This window comes from Aulonocara sp. 'chitande type north' Nkhata Bay, linkage group LG4, assembly GCF_057382095.1.
Source record: "Aulonocara sp. 'chitande type north' Nkhata Bay isolate Kocher_YH1m ecotype deep benthic linkage group LG4, A_spYH_male_GT1.1, whole genome shotgun sequence".
Taxonomy (NCBI): Eukaryota; Metazoa; Chordata; class Actinopteri; order Cichliformes; family Cichlidae; genus Aulonocara; species Aulonocara sp. 'chitande type north' Nkhata Bay.
The window spans coordinates 13,714,815-13,731,325 of record NC_141347.1 but is presented as its reverse complement, the minus strand read 5'-3'; the positions used below and the strand labels follow the sequence as shown (position 1 = coordinate 13,731,325).

General features: G+C 40.8%; 3 protein-coding genes across 3 annotated transcripts in view; 2 read left to right on the top strand and 1 right to left on the bottom strand.

Annotated features, from left to right (window-relative positions):
• top3a (DNA topoisomerase III alpha) overlaps window positions 1-743 on the bottom strand; it is a 37,178-nt gene extending 36,435 nt beyond the window's left edge. The window contains exon 1 of the mRNA XM_086288591.1: window positions 561-743. The gene's annotated coding sequence lies outside the window, so the exon portion shown is untranslated. The remainder of the gene's footprint in view (window positions 1-560) is intronic.
• Window positions 744-789: 46 nt separating this feature from the next.
• On the top strand, window positions 790-7,255 carry polr3h (polymerase (RNA) III (DNA directed) polypeptide H). The gene is made up of 6 exons (XM_086288594.1): window positions 790-1,089; window positions 2,146-2,242; window positions 2,422-2,508; window positions 3,447-3,510; window positions 3,641-3,875; window positions 6,704-7,255. Exons 1-6 carry the CDS (start codon window positions 979-981, stop codon window positions 6,752-6,754), a joined length of 645 nt encoding a protein of 214 aa, XP_086144720.1. The 5' UTR covers window positions 790-978; the 3' UTR covers window positions 6,755-7,255.
• A 535-nt stretch (window positions 7,256-7,790) lies between these two features.
• On the top strand, window positions 7,791-15,853 carry csdc2b (cold shock domain containing C2, RNA binding b). The gene is made up of 4 exons (XM_086288588.1): window positions 7,791-7,957; window positions 9,471-9,841; window positions 10,562-10,684; window positions 13,577-15,853. Exons 2-4 carry the CDS (start codon window positions 9,660-9,662, stop codon window positions 13,737-13,739), a joined length of 468 nt encoding a protein of 155 aa, XP_086144714.1. The 5' UTR covers window positions 7,791-7,957; window positions 9,471-9,659; the 3' UTR covers window positions 13,740-15,853.
• The last annotated feature ends 658 nt before the right edge of the window (window positions 15,854-16,511 follow it).

Sequence of the window (16,511 nt, the reverse complement as noted above, 5' to 3'; positions counted from 1 at the left end):
GTTTATAAGATTTGGGGAAACCTGCAGTCAGCTGAGACTGAAGAAGTCACTTGGATGAGTGATGAAACGTTTCTCCCACAAAACGCTACGTCCAGATGAACAGAATCATCTTTTGGAGATTTACTTTCCTGGATGATTGAGCATGCATCAAGATGTAACACTAATATTTTTTTTAAATGTACACTAGTATGATAAGACAGTTACCATGGACTGACATGAGTTAAACTTAAACATGAATTATTATTGTTATTATTAATAACAATAATTTACATAAACCTATTAAATCTTTGTTGTAATGAAAATCAATCAATCAATAATAATTGTCGATAGAACGAAAGTCAAAATGGAATTTCTTTACAGATTTGTCGTCAGCTCTTAAGGATTTAATTATTACATGATTTATGACTCATCACATTTTTGGTTATGATTTATGATGTATGTATAATAATTTATTATAAAAACCTGTATTGGATTAAGTAGCAGAATGTAACTTTTGCTAACAAATTAACAATTTCAAAATTGCAGCGCAGACTTCTTATTCAGCTACTCAGCACCCTTACCGTAATCTCGGTAATAAAGTAGCAACCAAATTCAAGGTGACTTTGGTAATTGCCCTCAACAGACCAGGTTTTCTGACTTGACTTGACCCTTCTGGACTACACAGCCGGGGGTATGAAGTACCAGAACCTCCAAGCTTTTGGCCCTTTCTGGCATGTCGTGGCAGGCCGTGGTATGTTACACTAACGAGTCCATGGTTTGCGGTATTTTTTTAGCAATTGCAGTGTTACATCCACTAGGTGGCACCAAAAACCTGCCGTAGCCGTTTAGAATTGCGACATGCCGTAAATCAGCTGTCGCAAAAACAAACAAACAAGAAACGTGGATACTACTTTCTAATCATTAATTAATGTTTTTATTGCTTTTATTATTATTTCAACGCATGTTAATTAGTGGGTAGGTGACCAGTGTCCGGTCATCATGTTCGTGCTGGTGGAAATGGTCGACACGGTGCGGATTCCGCCGTGGAATTTTCACCGGCAACTCAACGAGGCTGTTGCGGAGGAACTGAACAAGAAACTGGCCAACAAGGTGATGGAGACAATTCTAGCAGACTTAGGATCAATTTTCACCACACAAAACATAAGCTGTACTAACAGTTCATCCAGGGTCCTTTATAAATTCATCCTCTTATTTTTAAGCTATACGCGTGGGTGGCAAATGCAAGGAAAAACCCGACCTCTGCACTGAGTGGATTCAGTGGCTCTGTTATTCAGTACGATTTGGTTTCACTTTGCCCTTTAGCAGATAAAACTAGTGTAGGTCACTAAACAAAGGGCTTAGATAACTCGAACACCTGTGTGAGATCTTGGAAAGCACTCACCATTATCATCGTTATCACTAAAACATAAAATGAGGGCGTATGTTGTGGAAAGTGATCATCCCTCTAATAGAGTTCAAGAAAGGCTAATGTTTCCATGGCATCTGGTGACCCTAAACCTTGCTGAGACCCATCCAGGTTATCTGAACTACTCCTGTGGTCAGAGCCTGATCAAAAAAGCCTTTAGATACCCATTACTAGTCTCCTTCAACGGTACAAGCCTTTAAACACTGAAGTTCTTGATAGTTCACCTCATGAGTAGTACTTTGAGAAGAGATGCAATGTATTGAGGCATCTTCAGTAAGAGAAGACATGGCATTGCCACCTAGACTTGAGATACAACAATTTTAATAGGGAATTCCATTTACAAACATTTTTAGGATAAGACTGGTCTTTCTTTCGGAAACTGAGCCTCAGTGCTGTAAATAAACCTGCCATCATCAGTACTCTAACCCATAATGAGGAATGGAAATGATTCTGTGAGAAATGTAAATATTTACATGTCTTTAAAAAGTGCACACAGCTCTGAAAAATATTCTTTACTTTGTCTTTTTGGCTAAAAAAAAAAGATACATTTAATATTATTCCTTAAAAATATGTTGCTACTGTATTTATATTAGGCATATAGCAGAGTCCTGATTTATAGACAAGGAAGCATTTATTAGCAAGCACATAATACCAGTATTTGGCAGCTAAAATACTGAACATATATTGTCCTTTTAGCAGAAGTTTGTGTGTTAAATTGTGTAGTGCTGTGCTTACATTAGGTGGTCTATAACGTGGGACTCTGCATCTGCTTGTACGACATCACAAAACTCGAGGACTCCTATATATTCCCAGGAGATGGAGCCTCTCACACCAAAGGTATGACGATCATCATCAAATAGCTGAGACAGCCTTGCTGTAGTTGAGTTAAAGTCATATACTGCTTGTAATACCTCAGACATCAAAGCAAAACTCACCTTTTTCTACTGTTAGTGCACAAACAAGGTAGATGGTGGTGAGTGGTACCTCCTCCTTACCTTCTCTGGTCTTTGTGTCAGTTCATTTCAGGTATGTTGTTTTTCACCCCTTCCTTGATGAGATCCTCATCGGCAAGATCAAGTACTGCAGTCAGGAGGGAGTTTACGGTAATTTTTGACATCTGCACAGCACCATTTTAACACATGTGTCTGCACGTTTATTCTCCACACCCTCAGAGGAAGGTTAGGGCGGCAACAAACAAGCATTCTCCTTGCTGACTGATATTAGCCTCGAAACCAACCATCAAAATCTCCCAGAGTTCAGGGTGACATCTTTAGAAGTTTTTTTTAACCAGTATTTAAGCTATTAACTGTGCAGTAATGCAGAGACTGTCTACAAATCAACATTTTGGAACCTTTTGCTTAAAAAATATAAATAACTTGTCAGTGTCTCCAGTGCCAGAAGGTGCCACCCTCATGTATGCTTTATTGGTACCCTCCAAATAACTTTCCATTATGGTTAAGACAGTATGGAAGGCACAGCAGGAACCTACAGAATGTCAAACACTGTATCAAAAGATCATAGAAACAGGAGAATACAAAATCAGTCCCACCGCATCATTCAAAATCATGGATGAGCTCATCTACCGTGTTGTCAAACTTACTGCACAAGACCCTGTTTCAAGTCTACATACCAAACAGCTTTCAGTTGCAGTTACTGGAGTGTTACCACCACGATCATGGGATTTTTTTTGGCTTTAAATATTGGAACAATTAGCACCGTGCGTTGTGAATTTTAGTAAATCAGTTTGGACGCTTGATTTAAATATTCTCCTCCCTGTTTTTGTGCCTTTAGAAAGAAGTTCATATGCAAGCGGGTCGGTCGCATCTTATGTGCAGTCTTCTCATTGCGCAGTCTTTGTAAATACTGTATATAAAAAAACATCATTATATATGATTTTTGATTAAAATATTTTCTACAAGGTATTTAAAGATGATCGTGAAGCTTTTCTTTAAAGTCTGCTTAAGAAACTTCCTGTGTCCCTACTTTCATCTGCAGCAGGCAATATAAAAGTACCTTTCTAAAGCACTTCTCTGCTTCACAGTGACCATGGGCTTCTTTGATGACATTCTCATCCCACCAGAGTCACTTCAGCAGCCTGCAAAATTGTATCCTGACATACGTTTCTGTGAATTACATAAAGTGCAGGTTTGTTTCCAAATCCCTGTTATTATAATCAAAATGATGTTTAGGTTATTTTCTTAGCTTAAGTGAAGCCTTCCTTAGTTGCCACTTCAGTGATGAAGCCGAGCAAGTTTGGCTTTGGGAGTATGAGACCGATGAGGGTGCCCATGACCTCTACATGGACCAAGGAGAGGAGATCCGTTTCAGGGTGACAGATGAAGTCTTTGTGGATACGTCACCAACAGGCCCGGCCACTGCCGCCTCTGATACGGCGGCACAACCGGGACAGTCAACGGCACCACCGAAAGAAGACGGCGGGGAGAAGAAAGAGGCACCATATACGCTGATTGTAAGAAAATACACTTTCTTATCGTCTTCATTAAACATCATAAAGCTGTGTTTTACTACCGCAATCAGTTTTAAATCAAAAGTCAGATGTGACTGAAGTGCAGTGAAATTGCAGACTTTCAGCTTTTAATTCAAAGCGTTTCACAAAAAAAAGAGACACTTTCATTAATGGAAATACAGAGAGTTTATAGCAAAGTGCAAACTGCTGGTTACACTCAAGGATAAGAAGGTAAGATTAGATCTCACCTGAAAACATCTAAAAGAGCAACAAGGAGAAATCAAGACGAACTTGACTGACAGATAGAGGAAAGTATGAAGGAGTGATAAGCCACATAATACCGCATTGCCTGTCAAACATGGAAGTGTTGCAGTGGAAATGTTATTGCATATATACATATAGACATACCTGTGTAACTGGTTTACTGGTGTTTATTGATGACGTTACCCATTTTTGAAGCAGCAGGATAAATTGTGAAGTGTAGAGCGCTGAACTCGCTGTTGAGATTCAGACAAATGCCGCAAAACTGGATAATGACCCGAATTAAACTGTAAATTTAACTCAAGAAACGGGAGGTTCTTCGGTGGCTGAGTCAGTCACCTGACACCCACAAATACAACACAAACAAGCAGCTACTGAATGAGGTAGAGCATCTCAAAGGAGGAGACGGAGCATTTGGCGATGACCACAGGTCTTTCAAGACTTCACAGTCACTGACTACAAAGTGTTTCCATCCAGTTTTTAAAAACTATCTCTATTTTTAAATGACAATTAACCAGTTGATCAGTTAATTCTGAGCCTTTGTACATGACGGACTTTGTATAAAAATGTCTGGAGTATTGAAAATACAAAATATGAGTAACTGTATTTTGTTACAGTTACCATTTCAAGAGGTGGTATTCAGAATAAAGTTACTTTGTTGAAAGCGATGGATTACACAGCGGTCTTTTCCTGTTTCATATGTTAGGCTGTGCGCTCTCTATTTTTGGTAATTCCACGCTGGTGGAAACCCCAAAAAACATGCATTAAGAGGCTCCAATGCCTGTGTCTCAATCTCGCGGCCCAGGTCACCTCTACATGCAGCCTGCATTATGACGTGAAGAAATATTTTTTAAAATTATTGTTCAAAAAATCTTTTAATATGAGGGCAACAGGCAGAGTGTTACAGGCATAGCCCTAACGAATGTAGCCTCATGGGCAGTGTAGTCCAGTTGTAAGTAAGCTATTAAGACTCGACTGTACACTGTGTTCGTGTTTTCCTCCGAAACAATAAGTTCTGTTGAAGCAGCCTTTCAACGCTTCTCTCTGTCTCTCGCTAGCAAAGTTGACCCAGACAAGAAAGTAAAGCTAGTTTTTGGTTACGAGCCCGACACGGAGCCCAACACATTAGCCAGAGGTCCCTTTACTACGGTTCGGAGCCGTGGACCTGTTTTATATATGCACGGAATAGTTTTCTATATGAGATCGCTGCAAAATTTGCAGCCTTACCTAACGTCCACCCTACTGTTACTCATTTTGGAATACATTTTAATAGTAACCTTCCCAACACTGGTAACACTTAATGCAATGCTTTCCTTTAACCCCTTGAATTAAAGCTCGCATTATGACTGATCGATATAAAATCCACTGCAGTGATGTTGAGAGGCAAAAACGACAAAAAAGTGCCCAACAAATTATGGCGCTAACTGTAACCGTGTGGTAATTAAGGCGTTGCCTTCATCTGTATGGCTGAAGGAGTCAACCAGGTTTTTCTTACCAAGCTGTCTCTAAATGGACACAAGAAAAGTTTTTTTTTAAACCATCCTTTTCATCGCTCTAGTGAAAGAAGTAATTACCACTGTGTGACTAAAGTGATCAAGACTTTTGCATCCCTCTGTGTTAGGCAGTGGGATGTGTTGCGTCAGTGTCACAAGCTAAGAAAAAAAAACCAAGAAGGCAATAGCAGTTTTGTTCTCTAGCTTTTCTGGGGGGACCACCTTTGGAGCTAGACCTCGTTTCTTATGGTCGTGCTGTTCGGTCTCATGAAAATGATGCTGGGAGCTCGGACATCTAGAGATAGCAAGATAAAACACTTGATTAAAGTAGATATTTCCTATGAACTCCTGACTCCTGTTTACAGTGCAGTAGAAGACCATAAACTTTGCTATCTTTACCTAACCCGACTGATACAGGACATTTACATTAGTGTACAAAGAAGTAAGAGGAAGGTGCAGCACTGATGTGAGACAAATATCATTACATTCACGTCTAAAAATGGGTCACTATTAAAATGTTATGTGTGTGCATGTTAAAAAAATTTATCAAGCCCCAAATAGTTTTGTCTCTCTTTACTCATGCATACAAAATTAGGTACATGCTTATTTATAGATAACTTTTTAAATGCTGGATTGCAAAATAATGTCAAACTTGTGGCAGTGGAGCTTTTAGCTTTTTGGAAGCTTTTTTTCTGCTGTTTCTGTGTTGTGTTGTGTTCAGACCCGGAGATCATTTAGAAGCTTAATTGATGCTTAAAACTGGAGAAAATTGATGGAAAATTCATAACGAACAAGACCTGTAAGCAGAATAGATAATGTGAGTGGCATCTGTAAAATCTGAGTTCTTCCATAGTGACAAGTTGCTCTTTTCAGCTCTTCAGCTTTATGTGAAAGCATAGTAGCCAGCATTGATTTTCTTTGTGTCTACTACACCAAGAATTGAAGTATGATGTGACCGGTATGTATACGTTTTCCTGAAACAAGAGACCTACACAGCCTTGTGGATGTGCAGTGGCTTGAACTCTTCTAAAAGTCAAGGATCACACCCACCCTGACCTTTTCCACTTTTTGTTTCAGGGCACCATCTGTGAGCCAGGGCTCGGGCTGCTGTCATGGTGGAACAGCTAGCACTGAGTCTTTAACGCTAGCTGTTCAAACATCATAGCTGATCTGAGGCACGAGGGACCCTCGGCAAAGGTCGCTGAACCCCACTGTTTTGGTGCCTGTTTCCACCCATGTGGCATCCGTGTGATGGAGAACCAGTTCTTCCTTGGTGCCTTTTGAGCAGCAGTCCTTTCTGTGTCACATGCACAACGTGGGGTAATTTAAAAGGGACGAGACAGTTTGTATGGAAGCACTGACTTTATGCAAGAATATTATTTACCATTTAATGTAATTAAGTTGAAATCTTTCAGGCAGGGGGGAGAAATAAGTGTGACCCTACTGTATATATAAACTGCATCCAGCGGCAAAATCAAAAAGAATATGTCACCAGCATTGCATGTTGTAAAAGATGTTATTTTTATTTGACATACCTCCACCTCCAGGATCTGCTGCACACATCCTCAGTGTGTGCTAACCCCCCACCCCTTCCTGTTTTTTTCCTCCACAATAAAAGTCGAAATGAGAGCTAGCTGCTCTGTGGATTTTTCATTCTGTGTGATTATAGAAAGTATATCAGAAAGGATTAGTGAGCAGCCTTTAAATCCTTCAGTGTAATGGGCAGTGAAGGACACAGTCAGATCTGCCCTCTGCACACTTAATGTCAGTCTACACACACAGATGTGTTTATTGTGCAATCAGTGGGCTGTTTCATGTGACAACTGCATGGTTGATGTTGTGAAACAAGGACAGTCTGCGCTGGAAAGGGAGCAGCAGAAATGTTACATATGAAATAAGTCAGCATTTGAATAAGTAGCGTTATGTAGGGTACTAAATAATGTGAACACGAGCTCATTTTTGCATCCTGACTCTGTCAGCAGTCATCAGTATAAATCTATAAATGCAAAGCCGTCAGTAGCAGCGCATAAACGACATACACGGTGAAACCAGCCTTCACCACACGCGGCTGGCATGGAAGTCAAGGAATGAGGGAAGTCATTTTCTCTCCCACACACAGTCACATCACGGCATCGGAATCTCCGCCAGCTGCGCAGACTCACCAGCACCCCCCCCCACTCGCCCCGCCTCTCTCTTCGTCACATCAGGGTTTTCCGTCGATCTGCGCGGATTTGGCTTATTTATTTAATTACTCGTTATATAATACGCACTGACTTAAAACACACGCACTCACTCCCTGTCCGTCCTCAGCCTACTAACGGAACAGATGCAGTAAGTATCATTTCTGGGAATGCATACGTGTGTAAGTGCCAGCAGAGAGGGTGTGTGTGTCAGTGTGTCTTTGTGCTTGGATCGGGACGTACTGTATTCTTTGCACGCCTGATTGACAGTCAGAGCTGGATCAGAAAAAGACAGGCTTGATGTGTGTTTTCCTGATTGTGTGGAGGATCGGTCGCCTTCCGTCGTCTCTCTGACTGTTGACGAAGCCACTTTTCACCCTGCTTTTGTTCCAACTTACACAGAGCACACAGAGCGCTTTATCCGCTTATTTTTTCGCAGAAATTGCACACTTGCAGGTGTGAGTCGAGGAAAATGTTTCTTTACGCTATGAAAAACGAAAACAAAGGAAACGACAGTTTATCCGGTTGTAAAGTGTATAATAGTGGATTCTCTGAGGACAGACTTCGCAATCAGTCAGGCCTTTCCATCTAAATTCTTTTTGCTTGATTCATTTTGTCATTCAGATGTTCTCCAGCTGTTGCATGTGGGTAAAAGTGAAAACTGTCGCTTCATTTCTTTCCCCCCTCTGTGATAAACACCTTAAAAGTCACCTATCATTCACGCAGAGAGCTGCTTTTCTTTAAATTTAATTTAATTAATTAATTTATTTGCATGCAGACTGCCATATCAGGTGGTAGTATAAGTGGGCCTTCTAGTTAGTCCTCTGGGATTACACTGACGTCACGAACGCGCCACTCTCCGCGGACTTCTGCAGCTGTTTTGACGTCACGTAGCGTGCCTGCATCATCAGATGAGTGGGCGTAAAGAAAAATACACCCTACACACACACACACACACACACACACACACACACACACACACACACACACACACACGCGCGCGCGCGCGCGCGCGCGATATCCTACCCAGTTTATATGAAATATAGGCTATTAGTGTTATATAGTGTTATATAGAAATATAGTGATGTTAGTTTTCAGGACCATGTTATTAGTTTTAGTTGAGTAAAATTGATACATTGGAAGTGGAATTCAGGTAGCTGTAAGTTGAATATTATCAATATTTGCAAAGAGGCAATCCCAAAATGAGTTTATGCACTTATCCAAACACAGAAACAGCTAAATAATGCTTTTAGTGACTCTTCTTAACCTGAAAGGAAGAACTGAGCTTTAACTGTGTCATCATGTGCCATGTCTTATACATCTGCACTATAGGACCTCTGCTAAGGATTTAAAAATGTGAGATGTTGGCATCCAGTTGCATTGCTCATCTTATTAATCTGTCAGTGACAAATCTCCCAGCTTTGTGAATCATTATGTGCATGGGGGGCTGCAGATTTATAGTGTATGTATTGTTAATTAACGCGATTTACACTACTCGCTTGCACAATAACTCTTCTCCTTCAGCGAACTTCATCTATCTATATGAAGACATACATTTGGATCTAGTTCTTTGAATTGTTTGTGGTTTTTGGCTTCAACCATCAGGCCAAAATATGACAGCTCCTTGATCTCCCTGGTCTCTCTTGCTCTCTGTTTCCTCACAGCTAGTCCTCCTAACAGACCTGAGGCAACAGCGCTGACCTGAATTTCCCCCAGACCTGTTTCCCAAACTGAGGCGGGCCCCTCTGAGCATACGGGCTAACAGATACACAGGAAGACAGACAGCAGTGTCAGCAGCTACATCTACAACATCCCCCCACCCCTAAATCGTCCTCTTCTTTATCACGTCTGACATGGCGGACCCCAGTCTCACATCGCCCTCTGGGACCCCTCTGCGTTCCCCCAGCAGCTCTGTCACCCTATCCTTCCCCTTCTTGAGCGAGAGGAGCCGGGTGTGGGAGGAAGGAAGGGAGCAGCCCCTGCCGCGAGAACTGCCCAGCCCACTGCCGACCAAACGCACCCGCACATACTCTGCGTACGTATCATTAGATTATTTACAAAGCAGTGAGAGATGAAAAGTTCTCATGCACTTGCATCTTACTTCAATGTTTCCATCTCTTACTTTTTAAAAAAAAAAATGCTTGGCTTACATTTAAGAGAATAATCAGAACCAGAATCAGAGAGACTTTATTTATCCCCAAGAGGCAATTAAGATACTGCTTTAACTTAAGTATGCTTAAGTTAAAGGTATATAAAATAGTTTAATGTAGTTCCACCTTGACTCAATACAGCAGCAACATTAAACTATCTGATCCAACACTGACCGACAGGTTACCCCAGGTTGCTGAGTACTTTTACCTGCTACAGAGTAATTTTAAATTGCAGTATTGTTACTCAGAATGTGTGAAGGACTGACACATCGTGGGACGATTGTGCCTCAGCAGATTAGTGCTCTCGTCTCTGCTGTCGTTGCGCCGTGACGTTGTGAGGCAGTGTGTGTGGGAGCAGATTTCATCAGCACTTCATCTGCTTTTCTCACCTCCTTGTTAAATGCTTCTCTCTGTTATCCCACGCCTGCATTTGTCAGGCTGAAAGAGTGTGACCCATTAAATGTATCACATAAGCATTGTTCCAGACTGCTTTTTGTCTTATTTGTTTACTCTCCGCTGGAGGAACAGAACAGCTTTTGGACTATAAAAAGCCTATTTTATTGTTGATGTAAGCGATTTCATTGTCTTCCTCTTTCTGTCCACAGCACTGTGCGCGCTCACTCAGGTCCAGTTTTTAAAGGAGTATGTAAGAACTTCTCCAGGTCACAAGGTCACGGTTTCATCCAACCTTCCCACGGCGGTGAAGACATCTTTGTTCACATCTCAGAGTGAGTGGAAACAAAGCTGAACGCACAGCAGACTAATATGTTGTGTTAGCTGAATAAAAAATAGCGGATCTGCAGTGTCAACTGCACAGGAAGGACAGGAAGAACTGAGCAAACATCTCTGTACTTATTTTCAAATCGAAAGCATTTTTCTCTCTCACTTTATTACTTCTCTTACTCTGAATCCAGGAAAAGCTCATCTGTAGTGATTTTTTAAAATGATTTTTTGACAAGCAATGCGGCAAATGTTAGTAAAGACTCTGCAAACTGGTGCAAACTGATTATGCAGGATGATCCTGTTACCCTGGGGCTGTCTTCCAATTTTCTTTCTATGAACGGATGTCTGGACCTTATTGTGTAAAGGGAACAATTCCTTTAAAGAGAGCAGTCTTACATTTTGGAGAGGATTGAGTTGCTTGGATGAGGCGTTTTACTACTCTCACGTCTGTTTGTGAGAGTGGAAGGAGGAGGCATGTAGCTTTCTCTGTCAGTACACATAAATGTAAAAACAACAGCCACTGTTTTAAATCTTTTTAAGTTAATTGGTAGCTCAGAGGAGACGAGAGATCGATGTTAGGCTCTGAATGGAGGGGAAAGAGCTGCTTTCTCCTCTGTGTGCTCTAGCTCCACACTTCATCATGTGAATGGTTTTGGTATTTTCCCAAATGTCAGCCTATCCCTGTAAGTCGCTGCTTCTTTGGTTCATTGTGCAGTGTGGAGGAAATTTAGACAGAATAGTTAAAATAGAAGTGGCTTCAAATGGTCGTGATTTTCAAACAGGTTCTCACATGTTGTGTGAATAACGCGAAAAAGTTAAAAACAGATTTTCTGTTGTAATTTTTACATAAGCGGATTATAAATTGTTGATGGCGCCTCCTGTACAGCTAGGAAATACTCATTTGACCCCCTGCTGATTTTTGAATTTCCTAACTCACAAAAAAATGATTTGCATGTGACTGTGTGAAATAAGTCTTTGATCCACTACAAACCTGCAAGAATTCTGACTCTCACTGATGTGGCACACAGCTTACAATCAGTCAGTTACACATGTTTATGATCCAAACTCATTATGCACATGTACCACATCTGTTGACAGTTTCTCCCATTCCAACCTCTCCACTATGATACTCAAAACCAAAGGCCGACCAAGGGACATCAGGGACAAGACAGTAGACCTGCAAAAGAATGGAATAGACTAAAGACCTTGGTCAGAAGGAGACACCTGTCTACATGATTACTGGGAAATGGAAGAAATATAATATCAGTCGTCCTCGATCTGGAGCTTCATGCATGATCTTGCCTTATGGCAGCGTGGACCACAGTAACCAAGAACACGCTGCAATGGACTGAAATCTTGCAAGTCCCTCTGCTCAAGAAGTTTTACAGTTTTACAATGAACACCTAAATAACTCAGAGAAGGATTAGAAGAAAGGATTATGGTTAGGTGAAAGCAAAATCTAGCTCCATGATGGGTCAAGTTTTGGACCCATGGTGGGTCTCGAACTTGACCCGCATGGAAAAAGAGAAATATTGAGTATAAGTCAAAGAACACCACCCCCAAAGCCAAGCACAAAGGTGGAGACATTATGCTTTGAGGCTATTTTTCTGCTAAGGGTACAGGACAGGTTCAGTTTGTTCAGGAACTAATAGATGTGGCAATGTACTGCAATCCTCCCTCCCTCAGGCCGAACACTGATGGGTCGTTGATGGGTCTTCTAACATGACACTGACCCAAAACATACCGACAAAGGAGAGGCTAAAGAAGAAACACATTAAGGTCATGGAGTGGCCAAACTAGTCTCCAGAAAATCTGTGTCAGGGCTCTGTGTGCGGGCAGGTGGAGATGTGGATCCAAGTGCAGGACTCTCAGATGGAAATATAACTGAAAACCACAGCTTTATTGCTGGCACCAACAAAACAGAAACCAAACATGAAACCACTAACTGGAACACACAGGCAGGATCTGAGGGTACGACGCGACACTGGGTTGAGGACAACACAGGGCTAATATACACAGGGTGGTAATCAGGGAATGGGTAACAGAAGGGAGACACAGCTGGGGGAGATCAGGGCTAACGAGACGGGGGAGCTAAGCTGCACACACTAACATAAGACAAAGACTTTCACAATAAGACAGGAAACAAGGAACCACTAAACAAAGATGCAGACACGACACAGAGACAGACTAGACACTGAACAGAAACTGCAATACACATGAGAACCCAAAACCTAAGAACTGATACCTCACCAAGAATAACTGAAACAGATCTATAATAATAATAATAATAATAATAATAATAATAATAATAATAATAATCAAAGCACCAGAACATCAGAAAATAATCCATAATGCAAAAATAGACCAAAATATAAGAAACTCAAAATGCTGGGTCAACACTGACCCAGAACCGTAACAATCTGTGGAGGGAGCTGGTGATTTAAGTTGCCAAGCAACAGTAAAGAAAACTAAAAGATTTCTGTAAAGAGTAACATAGGAGTAGTAGTAAAGAGAAGTAGCAAATCCCTCATGAGATGTGTGCAAACCTGGTGACCGACTATAATAAACTGTGCTAACCAACAAAGACTTCCCCACCACATGCTAGGTCATGTTTTGCTTGAGGATCAAATACTCATTATTACTCAATGACATGCAAATCATTTGATAACTTTCATGTAACCTGTTCTTTTTTTTCTGGATTTCTTTTGTTGCTTCGTTTTCCATTGAATCTACCATATAAATTAGAGACTTTGTTTTTTGTAAGCAAGCAAACTTACAAATTCCGGCATGGATCAAATAATTGTTTCCCTCACTCTGTGTTCCTGTCAGCTTTTATCCTCATTGCAAAGCAAAACGCTCTAATTCTGTTTCATTGTCCTGAATTTTCTACGTTTCAGCATCGAGGGGGAATACGTCCCAGTCGAGGGAGATGAAGTCACATACAAAGTATGCCGGGTCCCACCCAAAAACCTGAAGGTGCAGGCGGTGGAGGTGAAGATCGCACACCTCAAGCCAGGAACGAAACATGAGACCTGGTCTGGGCAGATCATCAGCTCGTAGGGAGAGAGCTGTGGGCCTGTTGGGCTGCACTGGACTGGATTTGGTGTGCGCTGAAAGAGGGGCTCTGGGACTGACACTTTTTTTTTAAAGGTTTTCCTTTCACAGAAAACATGCCCAGTGTTAATAAGAGTCAATAATGAAGTTGTTTTTGTGTCTACCCTACAGAGCTGACATGTCCTGTTCAAAAGTGTCCACTGCTCTCATGAATTTTGTTTGGGATTGTAAACTGACCTGTGAGAGCTTTGAAAGGATGGGTCTGTAAAGGATGAAAAAGTAGAAAAGACATCATGCTGTTATATTATTCTGAAAACTGACATAAGTGAGGAGTAAACTGGGCAGAGAAAGTTGAACAACAGGCTGGATTCGGTTTTACTTCCCCTGATAGCAGCTCACCAAAGTTTCAGGGATCACATGTCTGGGTCAGATCACGTATCACAACATACTCACATGTCCAACTTTGAACAGATGAGTAGGAACTTTGTATTCAATGTGTTAAAATATTTAAAAAATAGTATTAAGTCTGAAAAGATCTAAAGAAGTTAAAACTGGTTTAGCATTAAAAACCCACAAAAACAAAATCCCTACAAATCTTACAGTAACTACTTCCATATTTGCACCCATGACAGGACCTCCTTTTTGTTTCAGATCACCATTTTAAGACACACAACTGAGAGGGAAATGTTCTTCTGTGTTATTGTCAATGTTAGAGTAAACTTTTAAATGTTGTCTGTTGTGATGGGAGACCGAGGCAGACAAGATCAAACATTAACATTTCAAAAATATGAAATATATACAGGTTACTGCAAGCGTTTCCTTTAAGAATAACCACCTTTTACTGTATTGTCTTGTTTGTGGTCACTTCATTTTATCGTTCGCTTGTTGGTTTGTTTGTGCGTCTCTATGTCAGACTGCTTTGTTTTTCAAATAATGCAGTTAAAAGTTGCACTTAAGAAACTTTCAATACGAAAACTGCAGCGGTACTCGAGACATTTGTCTTAGTTTGTTTTTAAAAAAATCCTTTCGTCAAAGGATCTGGAGCCATGGATTACTTGTGTGTACATTTTGTTTTCTGTTCATAGAAACATATATGTGTGTGATTTACTGAGTCATTGTGATTGTGAACTGCCAATGCGTTCTCATCCCAGAGCGTCAAATCCTGCTGTTCTCTCAGATGCGGCTTGTGTTGCCAAATTATGCATAAGATGTCCTTTGACGTCTGGACCTCAACACACTGCCTGTGGCATTTGTGCACGCTGCAAGTTAACGGTCCTCTTTAAAGTCCACATGAGGAGGTTGCAGGGATGGTGGTGCTGCAACTCAGAAGATAGTTTGCCAGGATTCATTTGTTTGCTTCCTGTTTGAGAGCTTAACACTTTGAAATGTGGTTTACTTGGTTTTTGCTGGATGATTTTAGTTTTCAGGCCTAATTATTTCACCACTTTCCTTTCGCTGTACTAACTAACAAATGCAAAAATGTGAAAAATAAATCCTGAAAGATGGGGAAAAATGTGATCCCAAAGGGTTTTTGTTACACACCTAATGTCTAAACCTAAAAGGCCACCGTGTGTGTGCGCCAGTGGCTTTACCAAAACGGGAGTATTAGACGCCATGAGAACGAGAACGGGCTGCAACCAACTTGACTGCAGAGTTGCAGAGCTGGGTGCCAATAGTGCATATTGTCATATTGTTGTTCTTCAGGTTGAAAACTGTACTGTAAATCATTTTATGCATTCCACTGAGTCTCTGTCTTTCTGTCAGTGTCACTGCCTGATTTTTTTTTAGTTTTTTCATTGTGAAATTTAACTTCATTAATTGGTGTTTTTGTCTTTCTGTAGACGAGCCACCGTTGTGGTAATCCTAGTCATCACTTCTACTGAGCCTTGAAAGAACATTAAAGCAGGTTAGGATTCACTTGACTCTTGGAAGGTGTGTCTATTTTGAAAAATGCTTGACCACTGCAACTCAGGCAGCTTGTGTGGTAGACGGCTTGCAGAGGAAATGGCTGTTTCTTGTGGATGTAGCTGCTGGAGAGTCTTGTTTTAAACTGTTAAGCTGTTATTATGTATAAGAAATAAGCACTGATAAAAAAAATCACACAAGTAAACAAGGAAAAAGGTGATTTTTCTTTCCCTTAAAACAGTTTATTAGAGACTGATTAATTTTGCTTTTTTTTATTTTTTATTTTGCTTCTAACACAATAGAAGTTCTCATTGAGACCATTTTAAATGTGAGTATGTGCTGTATGAGTAACAAGCCTCTATGGTAACTATTTCATGCACAGTTAGTTACATGAAATATAATATTCAATGGTTTAATGGGTTTTTAATTAGAAAAGAAATTATTAAGGTTTGTTTGAGATATATTCAATATAAAACCAAGTATTAACAAGTACAGCCTGATATTATAATCCATCCAGTGGACAGTCAGCCAGTGCAGTGATGATGTTTGCAGCTTGATTGGTGGATAGGACAACTTGAACATGTCCAGTCAGTGGGAGGAAAGCGTGGTGGTCAGGGTGGAAGGCAGGATGTGGATCATGTGCAGGAATAGGGGCTTATCACACCATAATCAGCTGACAACAGTCAAAGAAGTTGACAACAAAGAAGGAGGAAGCGAGAAAAAGAGCTGCAACAAAAAGCATGAATAAAATGACAATCTTGCAGCTCTAAGTCAGAGGCCATCTAGTGACTGGGTATAGAAAGACAGGTAAAAGGCTGTTTACTGAAGAGCCACCGTCCCAATCTGGCTTTGTTTCTGGCTTCAGTCTCCAAT